The 15,416-nt window shown below is 33.9% G+C and overlaps 1 protein-coding gene across 3 annotated transcripts in view; it reads right to left on the bottom strand.

Moving 5' to 3' along the window:
* Positions 1-243: 243 nt before the first annotated feature.
* Positions 244-15,416, bottom strand: part of PCGF5 (polycomb group ring finger 5) — a 124,526-nt gene continuing 109,353 nt past the window's right edge. For 2 of the 3 annotated variants that reach the window (XM_087432265.1, XM_004427820.3), the window contains exons 9-10: positions 12,760-12,819; positions 244-6,016 (exon numbers count right to left, since the gene is read on the bottom strand). In XM_087432265.1, coding sequence (XP_087288391.1) covers positions 5,969-6,016; positions 12,760-12,819 — 108 coding nt within the window. In that variant the 3' untranslated portion in view covers positions 244-5,968. The remainder of the gene's footprint in view (positions 6,017-12,759; positions 12,820-15,416) is intronic. The other variant, XM_014785532.2, reaches the window with a different exon arrangement.

The following is a 15,416-nucleotide window of genomic DNA, read 5'->3' as shown; positions in this document are numbered from 1 at the left end:
TTATTTGGATTTGATTAACAAAATAAGAAATTGTTCTAAAGTATATGTATGTGTTATTTAGGGGTATTATTTGAGGGGCAGTCTGCCATCTTAACTACACAGCTCAAGAATCTTTAGAAAATGTTTATGATCTCAAACACTCAACAAACTTCAATAAAATCTGTTACAGCCGTACTTAATGGAGACTTTTTAATGGAGGTTGCAATCTATAACTATTAATATTAAGGATCACAGAAGACAATAAATTATGCAATCAAATTTTTAATAACAAAGATACTATTTTTAACATGGTCAAATATACTTGGCTAAGTCTAGATTTTAAAAAACCAAAGTATCTAGCCCAACAGTACAACCATACAGCTTTGTACAGAACATTCCATAGATCAACAGAAAATACATCTGAGCACAAAAATAAAAAATATTTAAAGAGAATCTCTAAGCAGCATTTTATTTCTGCAAAACAGACATATATCTTGTACTGATTAAATATCTACAAGTGCTTTTCCTTTACAAAAATACATATATTCTTAATAGACTAAGTCATTAACAATGACCTGGTAATTCTTTCACTTCAATTTGAATGATTTATAAGCTAAATCTTACAACCACAAAAAGGTTTTTATTTGTATTAAGATGTTACCACTTTTGACAAAAAAAGCTTAAAATATTTTATATTTCAAAGGAAAATTAGCAACATAACTGTACAATATATTCTATGATGGTTTTATTTAATGTGAGGGCTACTCTATTGAAAACGGATGCTTGCTGTTGTGTTGCCAGATGCAGGAACGCAGCAGAACACTGGTGCTCCCCCCACAAGCTCTTGTCATGGACCACAGCTTCATAAGGACACTTAGGCCCCCATCCCCATTCTAAAAACTACAGCAAAAGAAAACTGACCCCAAACAATGTTAGGCTGATCCCATTACATTTTTCATGTGTAGAACTCCTGTGCCCATGGACTGATGGGAGGTCTACGGCTAAATAATCTGTTTACTACCTCTACATTGCCCAGAAATATTTAATATTCATTTGTACTAGATTAGTTGCTTATTCCATGAAGCTCTGAAAGATGGAAGAAAATGAGATCTGGTATTTAACATGTATCTGTTTCACTTGATTCTAGATTTAAAGATAATTAAAATTAAAAAGCATTTCTGAACAATGTCTCAGTTTTGAATCCTAGAAAAAGGGGCATAATGAGTACACAGACACATTTTAATGAGCATTTAAAATAATTATTTTTAAGTTTAATTTCATACCTTTCTGAAAAGGAAGTGCTCAAGCATTTTAATTCTATTTGAAAATATAGTAAGGATGGCAAGTAAACACACTATTTGTGAAAACTACATTCCACTGAGAAGAGTATCACTTTAAATTATTGGGGAAATACCATTGCTTTAAGAAAAAGAAAACTATGAAAACCCTGTAATGTATATTAAGTACATTTTAATGAATTTTCAATCTGATGTTTTTCCATCAAAATACTACTGAATGAAGCCTATCAAGTAAATCCAGAAATAGTTGGTTATTTTGTGCTTTGAAAGCGTTTCTGAGTCTCTAGTATATTTTTCAATTTTTCATAAACTAGATCTGAGACACATTATGTTCCATATTGTAGGGATATAGATCCTAAATAATAGCATTTCACGTTTTTGTGTTTCTAATCCAGAAAATTAAAGTTATGGCAAACTCACTCATTTTTGTAATTCCTACAACCAACTAACATCTTACTGGTATAAAATTTAGCCTGCTGGAAAATTCCTTATGATAAACCAGAGTATATCACAGAGTTTAATCCTATCCAAGGAGGTTTACCTAGTGGTCTATCATAAAGACTTCATAATGTGAGCTTTACCTTTAAGGTGCCCACCGCAGGAGCTCCCAAAGAGAATGGTGTGAGGAGAGTGCTTAAAACTTGATGTATATGCTCTTGATCTGGAACCCATTTTGCCAAATTTGGCCATATGGCTAAATTCTAATAACAATAAAGTAATCATTGAGAAACAAGACAAAGAGTTACTTTACAAGGAAAAAAAAACAGGCTTCATGAAAATTTTGCTTTTAATTACAGAAAAAGCACTTACAGTAAGTCCAATAGAATGTACTATTTTCTATACAAGTAAGCATGTCAGCACTTTTACCACAGTCTGTCTTTAATAAAATTTCCCATATTACAAAGAACTCAGGAATTAAATAAGCATAATTTTAGTTTATACTGCCTCCATGGAATAAAAAGCTTCTCAAATTAGAATTTAAAATCTCAATTTCAATTTTCTTTTCAAAATATGTATTTCTCTCACTTTTCATCCAGAGGGAGGCTATTTGTTGTGTTTATCTGTTTCTCACCTTTGAGGATTTTTCCTAAAATCTGTCAGATGGTGCTGAAAAACAAGGAACATATTTGAAAGGAATTGTGCTCTGATTATTGCAAGAAAAACCTGCATTTGACTGATTTCACCATGAAAATTCAGTTTAAAGCCTTTCTTTGGTGATAATTTTGCTATTAATCAAGGTTATTGCCTAACTATACAAAATTAAATTGCAATCTAAAAATTTCCAACTTCCCAACTGTTAAAACTGTCTCTCCAACATGGTTATTAATTAACAGTAAAATATCTTTGGTGATATCTATTTTCTTATGAAAATCTTTCAAAAAGAGATTACTCTTATGAGTGCCTATTTAGATACGAAACCATTCATAAGAGACAGGTACAGATAACTCAAAATTTATGCAATAAATCTAAAACAGAAATGCACTTTAGCAATGAGGCACTTTCTCTTAAATATTTCAATAAAGCTAAACAGTTCACAATATTATATAACACACTTTTTTCCCCTTAAAGAATCATTTAAATTTAGATTACATTTGTGTGACAGTTAAGCAAATTCATTACATTTATAAAATGTTGCATATTAGTATGGGACAGATTTTCAATGAATAAAGAAAGAATATACTTTTCTAAAAGTAGTTAAAAGATATTACCCAAGGTACCTGAACCCCAGAATGAATGACCTGATTATTGCCTCATCAATGAGCCTTTCGGTTTATTTTTTTATACTTCTTAGAAGTTTTTTGCTAATCTAGAGAAAAGGCCATATTCTGACTTTTCTAGTGACTGATGTGATGACTTCAGTTAAAGGGATGTCTATAAACCACAGGCCTTCTATAGATCCCAAGTTCCTCGATCCATTTACACCTATGATATCTAAGGCGGAGAAAACAGACTACAAAATCTTTTACGGAAGTAAAGTTTCTTAACTGCTTAAGAAACAACAGACTAAAGAAAAAGTTAATTTAGTTTTATTTATTCTCTAATTTTGCAGATTCAGAGGATCATTCCTATAGGTTATTTGTTTTATTAGCACCCTAAGTTTATAAAGCTAACCACAAAAGTTGCCTATTTTTTCTCTACCTGGTTTCTTACAAATTCTACAACCTGACTTAGGGAATAATAATAATAAACTTAGGGATTTAGTGTATTACTCGACATGAAAGTAGTCCCATACTTAGAAAATCATAGTTGAATATACCAAAAGAGGTCGGTTGAAGAAGTCTGTGGTTCTTATAGTAATACCGTATTACTCAGGACCATCATAAAATGTGTACCTTCCCCCAAATGACAACTGATGCCCTTCTTTATGTAAGGTTTTCACATTTTGGCACATATTCCATCGCATTTCAATAAAAATGTTAATACATTAACATTAATAAAGGAATTTTATATAAAACTATTCTCAATTTCATAACTGCTTCCTATATATTTCCTTGGAAAATAGTGAAATTACGTATGATGAGGCAATAGGCCAAATTTAAAGAGATCTTGTATATAAAACTCGTTAAGGCTGTAAGTTTTGGCTGGGGACCCAAAAACATCCAGGTCTCATCTGTGGTTTTTAAAATGCACTCTCAATTCACTCTGAGTTAAGTTAGCTAAAATTAACTTTCATATGTAAAACACTATTATTTTAATCACTGACCTCGATGTGACAAATTTATAATAAATTTTTAAGTTTCTTAGGGATGCTAGGGAATTGGATTTCACAGCATAGCAAAATAATTTCTGTAGCTAGAGAGTAAATTCAGTTTTTGGTTGAGTGTAATCGTCTGTTCCAACCATTTAAAGAATTAACAAAAAACTGCCTTTTAAATTCTGCTTGTGAGCCCTTCCAAGCACAAACACAATCTAACAAAATGAAATAAGAAAGTATTGCCATAACCTTTTTCACAAAAGTCAGGACAAAACAACAGAAAACTTTAATATAGACTTTTTTACTTGAAACAAAGATAGATGGAAAAGATAATTACGAAGTTTCAGCCTTTTATATTATGAAATGCATCAAGATTTAGCTGTATTTTGTATGTGTTTCTTAGAGTTGTACAATGTTTTATTTCTAAGAAGCATTTTGAGATTCAGAAGGCATTAATTTGTGATACATTTTACTGGAAAATGTAGCACATCTACATGTATACAGTATAAAAACTATGTGTGTAACACACAGATTGTGCTCATGTCAGATTTCTAAAACAAATATTTTTCCTAACTTTCAAGATTTTTTCCTAAGTTTCAGAGGTTAACATTTTGAAGCAATTAATAAAAATTTTCAAAGAAGTTTTTTGAAAACAACCATAAATTTTAAAAGGTTTAGAACAAAGTTCTTCATATAATTTAAGGTAATAAGACTTTCTTTGACTTACAGACTAATCTCAAAATGAATGGAAGACTTAACAAAACTGCAAAATCAAGTACATCATCATGGCTCGGACCTTAATGAATTTATGTATAAAAGAATAATCCCACTTCCCCCTGATTACTACAGGATCTAAAATGAAATATCCTCAAACCATTAATTTTGGTTATCACATTTATCTACTACACTGCATTTATTCTATTTTATGCATATATGGTTTGGAAATGTGATAGGTAACAGTTTTAATCTACAATTGCTTTGCGACTTTTGAAATCCATAAAATAGCTAATGTTATCTGCTCTAAAAATCCTAATATTTAAAATCATCATAACCCTCTGCATGCCACAACGCCATACACCTAAGGCCAACTTAAAAAGAGAAACCAGGTACTCACTAAATGAGAGCAACAATAAAACGATGCATACATAAAATGGGCTATACAATGACATTTCATGAAGCAGCACCCACTGTCATAAGGCATCATGAAAGAAGATTAACCTTACTTACACATTAATTTCGTTAGAAGTAAATGTGATGAGCTGCCAACATTTCGAATGGTTGTGAATCTAACTTCAGTTCTCTACGAAGTCACATAGTTTCAATCTGGAGGGCTAACATGCCTTCCTTGTGCAATTGGTAGACTACACAGACAGATGACTTAAAATGTCTATGATTAAAATGTGCTCTAATGTTAAAGAATAATCGGAATTCTTCCCAAAAGGACTTGCACACTCAGGAGTGAACTATTTTGCACACAAAAAGCTTACCGAGAACAGGACAGTGGCTCAAAAACCACTTTTCTAAGTACATTTCCCATACAAAATAATTTCAAGATATAATAATTATTAGTTTCTTGTACAGTACTCTATTTAAACAAGAATTAATAAAATAGTATGTGAAAACTGCAACACCACAAAGATTGAGCCATATTACTAGTGTAATTAAACATCAGAACAATCTTGGAACAGGCAAGCAAAATATTCTGAAGGCTGAATCGTGTGGCTGCACAGCTAACTGATTTCAACTGCGACTTGTATTGTACACTGTGAGCAGCACAAACACCTTATGCAGATGGTTCAGTAGCAGAATGGCACTTGGTTTGCTCTTAATAGAAACAACATAAATGCAACTGACACTTTAGAGACAGACAATGGCCTTATTTGCATGCTGAAAATCTGGTTGTGTCCCTTTAGTCCACACACCGTTCACTGTGCAATCTGTCGATCAGTAAACAAATAGTGCAGGATTCATCTCAGTGGGATCTAGGGCCCTTGGTCTAACCGAAATCAATTCTTGGTCGATACTGCAATACCATGGGGTATGACTATAAAATAAAAACAGATGATGAATAAGACTGCGTTTATAGAAAACAATATAGATAACATATATAAAAGATTTTAAGAATCTGGGATTATAACTTACAATATTTCCTGGTACTAGTGATTATGACAATTAAGATTGTAATTATCATTAAAACCCTATATTTTTAAATTGCCATTATTCTTCTAGAATCAGTCAAGTTTTCCATTCTATGCAACAAAGGTCAAGTTCAAAGGCCTAAGCATGTCGTACTGGTTGCATATGTGAAGAGTACTAATGTAATACTTAGGGCCTGTGGAGGACTGAATGCTTGAAGGCATTCAATCATTAACCTTGTGGGGCTGAAGAAGACAGGTCTGCAGGCTGGATTCCACGAGAGCTGCTGTTTGTGAGGGCCCAGTGAGTCACAAATTAACAAACAGACCTCCTGCTACAAATCTATGAAACTGGAGTAGTTTTCACAAACCACATTTTTTAGTAAGTTTGACACTTTTCTTCTTTGTAGCATCTAAAATTTATTTTAATGGCCACTTAAAAAATGTTGAAAAGCAAGGGGGCCGGCCCCATAGTAGCATAGTGGTTAAGTTTGGCGTGCGTTGCTTTGGTGGCCCAGGTTTGCGGGTTCGGATCCTGGGTGCAGACCTACAGCACTTGTCAGCCATGCTGTGGCAGTGACCCACGTGCAAAATAGAGGAAGACCGGCAATGGATGTTAGCTCAGGGTGAATCTTCCACAGCAAAAAAAAAAAAAAAAAAAAAAAAAAAGGTTGAAAAGCAAGCAGCCAATTGTTATATGAAACATGTAGGTTACTGCCTCCTTTCAATAGTTAGTTGATACTATTAAATATTTGATTTGACTATTATATAATTGAACGGTTCAGACTGTCCTTCATGTTGCTCTATGCAGAAAAGGTATCATACATCAACAAAGAGTACTGGAGAGGAAACAGCTTCTGTGGATAAAAGGCACATGCCACACTGCTACTTCTGCGTCTGTTTTTACCTTCTATTGTATCATATTATATAGAACCCAAACATCACAAAGTCAGAGAGGGTCTGGAGAACTAATGGTTTTCCTTTTCTTAAAGCTGCAGATTCCCCTTTTTAAAATGAAATTTCGAGGAGCTACTTTCATGAAACCAAGAAAGGGCTGAGGTGGCCACTGACTGTTTCCCCTTCATCTTAGTGTAGGTGAATGCAAAAATCTAGTACAGAGAACTGTGTATTCTTTCCTATAGACAAGGGGGATAGACTGAAAACGACCGTTTCCTTACTCATCACAGCTATGTTACATATTACATACTGAGGAGACTCCTTACAGACTGAAGGAGTCTCTCTTCCTTAAGCTGAGGAAGCGACTGGAGGGTAGGAACGCAAATCCCCAGGTCTTGCTCTTGCAGTTGAAGAAGTAGGTGATGCCACTACCAGTTTTCTAAGGGCTGGATTAAAAGTCTCAGACAGCCTCTCAGGGTTTCCATGGTCTAAATCTATGGTGGTTAAAATTTTGTTTACTTGTTTTTATTTTAGACTTTATTCTGTTCCCTCTGAATCAGAGTATCTGGGAATGGGGCACAAAAATCTGCATTTTTACAAAACTCCCCAGGTTTTCTGAAGCTTGGCCAGATTTCGAGACTGCTACTAGACACCCTACCTGATTTCACTAATTCCCTGTCTACCTAACCCCAGCCCACAGCTTGCTCTTCATTACAACAATCTGTCTAGCATTGCTTTTCATTCCCGACTGTTAAATCTGCACACTTTCTGCAAATAATTAAGTTACTCGTTCTAGAATCCATTCATAGTTAAGTATATAGAAGAATCCATCACTACTTCTACTAGGACGAAGGTAGTGAGGGAAGTAAAATGACTTGGTTGTCACTAGTCACGATTTTCTCAGTTTTTGGCTGAAAATGGTTTTGTTTTCCCCTCCAAGTAATCATTTGTGTTTGTTCTATGACAACATATGAAGTTTAATAATTTTATTGAAATGTGTTACAATACTGGAAGTTGTTAAGATAACTTTAAGTTCTATTTGTGTTTCAGCCTGCTTTCTGAAATAACATGGCACTGCACTTACTATAACGCAATATGGCCTACCACTCCTCTTAGTGTTGAGTGATTGTGCTGAACGGACCCACATTTTGTAGAGCTCCTAGTCCTCAGCCTCATCATGTACTAAAATAAAGAAAAGATATTTCTAAAGTATATATTTCAAATGTGATAACTTTTGAAAATGGTAAAACTGACTGACTGATGTACAGTTTTTCTTAAAAAGTTAGTTCTACTGTAGATTTGGAAAATACAGAAAAGCACAAGGAAAAAAGAAAAATCACTTAAATCCCACCATCCAAAGTTAACCACCATAATCATTTTACTGTATATCCTTCTAGCCTTTTTGTCTCTGAATGTGTTTTTTTTTCAAAAGTGGAATCATGCTACACATATTGCTTGGTAAATAATTTTGTCCATTTAAAAATTTCATAAATTTATTTCCATACTATTTAATATGGTCCTACATCATCTTTTTTTTTTTTTTATTTTTCCCCCCAAAGCCCCAGTAGATAGTTGTATGTCATAGCTGCACATCCTTCTAGTTGCTGTATGTGGGACACGGCCTCAGCATGGCCGGAGAAGCGGTGCGTCGGTGCGCGCCTGGGATCTGAACCTGGGCCGCCAGCAGCGGAGTGCGCACACTTAACCGCTAAGCCATGGGGCCAGCCCTGCATGATCATTTTTAAAGGCTGCATATAATGCCTTTAAGAAATGAACTAGAAGTTATTAATAAATCTCCTTTTGCAGTACATTTTAGTGTCTTTTTTTTTTTTTTTGCTATTATAAATTAATCTTCACCCAATGATCTATTCTCCACTCCCCACGCTATCCACCCCCAACCAGTGTTGGTTCATAGAAGGGGAACTGCTGGTTCAAACAGCATACACATTTCAAAAGACTTTTTGATAAGTACTGTCACATGGGACTTTAAGAAAGCTGTTCTGTTTTCACTCCAAAAGAAATATAAATGCTCATTCTTCAATAGCCTCATCAATAATGAGTACTATCATTTCCTCCCTCTTAATATAGCAGTTTAATAAGCATAAAATAGTATTTTATTTCTTCTTTCATTTCTTGACTTCTAAAGAGGTTAATCATTTTTGTGTGCTTATTAGCCAGTTTTGTTTCCTTCTTTTGTGACTTGCCTAATCATGTCTTTTGTTCATTTTTCTATGGAAAGCTGAACTTGGTCTTACAGATTTGTATGAATTCTTTATGCATTAAGCACATTAAACTGTTCTGTCATATATTGCAAATATTTCCTTAATTACAGTATTTTTGCCATGTACTTTTCAATATTAATGATCAACTCGGGTTTTTTTTTTCCTTTTAACATGTAAAATGAGAAAGGCCACCCCCACTTTGAGATTATTCAACTATATTTTCTTCTTGATCTTTGATGGTATCATTTTTATATTTACCATTGTGAGAAACTCATATAATGTGAGGTATGGACTGAATCCCCTCAACACTACCACCAGTAGTCTCAGTACAGTTCACTGAAAACAAACCTACTAGGTCACAACCACCCCCAACGTCTATACTCCGAGTTCACCAGCTACCCCTGCTAACTACTGTCTCTGCTCCGGCAACTCTCAAACAACCAGACACGACCCTTCCTGGGATCTTTGCACTGTGTCCCCTTGGCCTGGACTGCCCTACTCCAGATATACACAGGCTATTTCTCCTACTTCTTTTTAATCAAAAATCACCACCTCAAAGAGGCCTTTCCTTGGCTAGCTATCTTATCTAAAATACTCTATTTATCTACTTTAATTTTTCTTCTAACACTAAAAATTTTACTTGTTTATATTTCTCCTGTCGCCATCATTAGAGTTTAAGCTCCATGAGGGAAAAGAATTTTGTTCATTTTTACCTCCATGTCCCCAGGGCCTGAAAGAGTGCCCAGTACATAGCTAAGTGCTCAACAGATACATGTTAAATGAATCTTTCTTCCCTCCACTAATTTGAAATACTGTCTTTATAGATTCACACATACTAGAGTCTGTTTCTGAGCTATTCTTTTTATTCATATGTCTATGTTTAAGTTAGAACCCTATTTTAGTTACTTCAGCTTTAAAATACATTTCCATATGTGGCAGTGCTCGTGGCCCCGATTACTCATTTAAAAATGTGACTGACCAGAAGCACGGTTTTATATTTCCTGATGAACTTTAGAGTGACTGACTTGGTATAGTTGAGTAAGAATATGGTAAAAGTGTATTTGCAACTATGTTAAACTTCATAATTTAACTACAGAGAGAACTGATATCTTCATAATATTTAATATACTCTTTAAACTTCTTGTGTGTGAAGTGGTGTTTTGGTTATATATGAGAAGGTCTTTGATCTTAGGAAATATATATGATGTACTTAGTGGTCAATTGTCCTGACTCTTGCAATTTACTTTCAAATAGTTCCACAAAGAAACAATAGATACATTTACACAGAGATTAATAAGATAAGGAGAGGAGAAGAGGAAGAGAGGGAAAGAGGGGACAGAAAATGCAGCAAAATGTTAATTGGTAAATTTAAGTAAAAGTAAAAAACCTTCCTTTGTATCATTCTTTCAAATTTTTTTTGTTTTGAAAATTTTCAAAATAAGAAAAAATTAGGAGTTTATGTTGAATTTTATCAAACGCCCTTTCAGCATCTACTGATGATTTTTATTTGACTTAGTGTGTGTGTGTATAAAATGTTTCTAATATATAACATATATATATATAATTTCCCTCCCCATAGTATTAAGCCATTCTTTCATTTCTGATAAAAACACTATTTGGTCTTGGTTTATTATTCTTTTAGTATATTATTTATCATCTTTGTATTTATATTCAAAGTGAGATTTAATACTAGTTTTCTAATTGCGGGTTCTCTGTCAGTTTTTGCTATCATGATTATGTTACCTTTATATGAATTTGGAAGAATTCCATCTTTTTCAAAGAATTAAAACAATTCAGAATAGCAATGATCTATTCCTTGAAAATTTGAGAGAATGTGACCATAGAACTATTTAGGTATCCTTTGAAAAAGGGAAGTAATTCTTGAGTGATTTTTTTTGTCTTTCATGACTTAGTGATTTAAGTTTTGTTTCTTCTTGGGTAAATTTTGTTCCACTGGTATTTTCCTAGGAAATTGTCCATTTCAGGGAATTTTAAAGTTTAAAATTTAAAAATTTAATAATATAAAGCTGTACACATAGTATTTTCTTGTAATAAAAAAGTGATAATTTTTTCCTTGAAATTTTCTAGCTGATTTTTGGCTAAAGGTGCATCTTATTCATTACAAGTTCAACTTTCTAATGGGACTAAACTCTATAATGAAGTGTTTAAGAAAGAAAAGAAAATTTGTGTGGATTTTTGAAAATTTGGTCTTATTCCAGTTGTTCTCTAATTCTTTAGATCAGAGTTTAAGAACATCTTCATTTCTAAGGAAATAAGTAGACATCAGCGCCAAGAGTAAAAGCAAAAAGCCATGTATGTATGAGTTACAGCTAAAGGCAAGAGCATGACTACAATTCATCATCCCCAAACCAGCTGTGAGGCTAAAAGCAGCTGAAACATCCAAACACTTCAGATACATACAAATCTCACCAGCTCAGTTAAATTATTTACTCACTCCTCACCCTTAACTGCATAATATAAAGAAAAAGATGACTTTTTTCCCCTAAATTATTTTCTCTTGGCTTTCATAGTTGTTAAATTTGCTTACTCCATTGCTAAAAAACCAGGATTTAACCAGTGTGTATTAAAAAGCACGCATTTTAATGATGGGCGTGGGATGTCCATATCACAGCACCGACAATAAGACTGAGGGAAATTCTGGATAACTGCTAATTTAACATTTTTGATTAGTGATTTGAAGTGGTTCTTTTAACACTCAGCACACACTCATTTGTGTGTTCATCCCAACCCTAAAACTGCAACATCAGAGTAAGTTTGCTAGTTATTGGTTTTATGATTACAACTTTCTTTTCTTGGCTCCAAGGAAATAAGGATGAAGACTAATTTCTGGGATAAGAGACCAACGCATATTTTTAAGAAATGCTATGTTTAATATACGGATTAAGGTTGATCATAGATCATCTCTGTCCTCAACAGTAATCCTTACTATACTATAGTTAATCTCTTCTTGTTTTCCAAGTTTTTACAATGTATTTTTATTAGATAAACTTTCCTCAGATCCATGTTCATGTTTTCTCAGTGCATTATTAAGTTAGTTCAGTATCATTTCTGTATTAAGAGAGGCAACCCCAGTAAAGTATGTAGGGCAGGGCCTAGTAAGCAAGCTCACAATTACATTGAGCTGTTGCTATTAGTTAGCTTCATCTAGTCTGGCATTTTACCTTTCACTTGTGGGTGAATGATTAATTAAAAAAAAACACTTACACAAAGAAGTCTTAAGTATGGAGCAGAAATTTCTCAAGGGCAGAACCTGGTAATTAACAATTCCTAACTCATAAATAATGGCCTGAACATTAATAATTTCATTTTTAGTTCAGTAAAATTAAATAGATAATTCAAGAGAACTAAAATAGTGGGAAACTTTGGGGACAAGAAAAGATGAAGTTTTGTAACTCAAATAAATATTAGTTTGGCAAAGTTACGTGTCTTAGGAACCTGAGTTTGGGATGAAAGCAATCACCATCGGAGTGGGTATCATCAAGGTCATATGTACAGTCGTGAGTGCCTCTTACCTGATACAAAGGGCCATCCTGAGAGCAGACTTGCGAAGCTGAGCAGTTCAGACACCGAAACTGCGGAGGAGATGAACTCATCAGATAAGAGGCATCCACAACTGGATACATATTTAAAACTGATTATTTAAAATATTTTAACGTCAAATACGAGTCAACATGATTCATTTTAAGTAAACACTTTCCAAAATATGGTAGTTGTTTTTGGGGAAAAAAAAGATTTTAATAACTTAGTGACTGAAAATTTAGCTTGAAATAATTTTAGTATATGAGTTTGTTAATATTCTGCAAATATTTACTAAAATAGTGGCCTATCCTTTCCATCTCCTCTTCAAATACTAATTCCTGGGAAACCGCTCACCTCTTCAATCCATGAGGGGCACCCTCTTTCTTCCATCCCTTCCTGTGATTAATCTCTCCTAGATCTCCTCTTCAACTACCCCCAAAAGTAATACTTTTAAGGATCTCCGAGCTCTGAGAGGGGCGTGCAATCTGTCTCAACCTGTAAGGGATCCATTTTCTGTTTTAGATTAGGTTCTTTATATTGCTCAGATTAGATTCTTAGTCTCTGTATCTGCTTAAATAGCATTAGATTGTGAGCTCCCTGAGTCTATATCTTATTCATATTTTCAGTCTTAATAGCTAAGACCCAGAACTGGTACATAGCAGCCACTCAAAAAATGCTTATGAGTAAATCAATGAATGAATATATTTTAAAACTACTGAGTATATTCATTTGTAAACTCACTAACTTTTAACAGTGTAACCATTCATATTGAAAAAAAAAATCACTTCCAAATCTTGATCTTTCAATACTATGCTAAATACTTATTAACCATAAAATTATTTTAATTGCAATGGGATTATAAAACACAAAATATATACTTTAGAACTTTGCATTTAAGAATTCAACATTGCATGCCTCTTCAAAATGGAAAAAAATACATAAAAAGTATGTGAGGTGTAAATTAACCAGGATAAATCTAACACCCCAGAGCAGCTTTCTAAAAGATATGCTTCGAAACAATATTTAAGTAAGCAATGATTGAAACAAACATATTGATAGCCTTTTAAATAAAATTTTAGAAATTCTCCACTTCCCCAAAAGACTCGCAATTTTTTCCCTACAAGTTAGCCTCTGAATTTCTGTACAGGGCTCATCAACGTGCAGTAAGACAAGCCCAGCACTGCTATCCTTGCACCCTTCCCCTTCTCTCTCAAGAGGTTCCAAGCGTTGGCCTGTGAGACTTTGCCTAACTATGCAAGTCCCCAGTAGCATTCAACAAGAGTAAAGGGTTAAGGTGGAAAGAGGAAATTTCACTACGTGATTATATTTTTCTTTCCTATTAATCTCTTTGTTATCAGTCAAGATAGATGTTTGCTTTTCCTAAAATTGCTTGATAATGCAAAAAAAAACAAAACAAGACAAATGTGGTGCAGTAACTTTAGGTATGGACTGGCAGGGGCTGCTGGAAGAGATAAAACCAACCAGGACCATCTGGGAACGAGGGGCGGTACTGAGAGTGGGTACTCAGCCTACCCAAGAAAAGGTGAGCAGGAAGAACATGAGTTCGTGACAGAAGCTGAGGCTGCACAGAAAGAGATTAACAGTAAACTCTCAGGGATGAGACTTAGCGTAGGAGGAGAGAATTATAATAATAATAAAAGCTAACATACACGAGCTATTAATAAAATAACTAACATTTATTATGTCAGACACTCTGCTAAGTAATCTTACATAATATTTCATTAATTCTTACTAAAAATTTTCAAGATAGGTATTGTTACCCAAATTTTAAGGATCAAAAAACTGATGTAAAACTAGGAAGCAGGACAACTGGGAGGAAATAGCTGTAACATATATAACAAAAGATTAATACCCAGAATCCATAAGAGCTCCTAGAAGTCAATAAAAAAAGACAAACATCACAACTAAAAAAAAAACCAAGGCCATGGATATGAAAAGAAACTTCACAGAAGAAATACAAAACTGATAATACGCAGTGTTGGTGAGGATGTCAGAAAATGGGCACTCTCATACATTATCGGTGTGATTATAAATTTCTAAAACCTTTTTAGAGGACAATTTGTCAGCATCTACCAAAATATAAAACATGCATACTCTGTGGTAAATCCACATCTGGAATCTAGCCAATGAATATGCTTGCACATGTGCAAAAAGATATATGTACTAGAATATAGCACTGATGTAACGTCAATAAAGTTGAAAAAAATCTGAATGTCCACCAAAGGAGTATGTTAATCAGATTATGTTACAGTCACACAAATGGAATACTATCAACTTGTTACAAAGAATTATTTCAAAGTCTACTCATTCTCCACAAGACATATTATCAAATGAGAAAAAGAAGTTGCAGAACAATACATATGATTCCATTTATGTTTCAAAAAATGTGATGAACACTGCGTGGATATTATACACAGCATTCATGTACTAGTTTGGTGGTTAGTCGAGATAACTAAGTCTCTTCCAAACTGACATCTAATCCTGTAATTCTGCACCCTCAATTTATAGATGTGGAAGCCACAGGGCAAGCCAGTGGTCATGGATCACGTCTCCTAAAACCCTGTTACTCAAAGGATGGTCCAAAGGTCAGATGCATTGGCATCCCCTGAGAGCTTGTTAGAAATGCAGA

This window comes from Ceratotherium simum, chromosome 6, assembly GCF_057802395.1.
Source record: "Ceratotherium simum simum isolate JZ-2026a chromosome 6, ASM5780239v1, whole genome shotgun sequence".
Lineage (NCBI taxonomy): Eukaryota > Metazoa > Chordata > Mammalia > Perissodactyla > Rhinocerotidae > Ceratotherium > Ceratotherium simum.
Note: the sequence above shows the minus strand (reverse complement) of the source record. Positions and strands in the feature narration are given on the sequence as shown.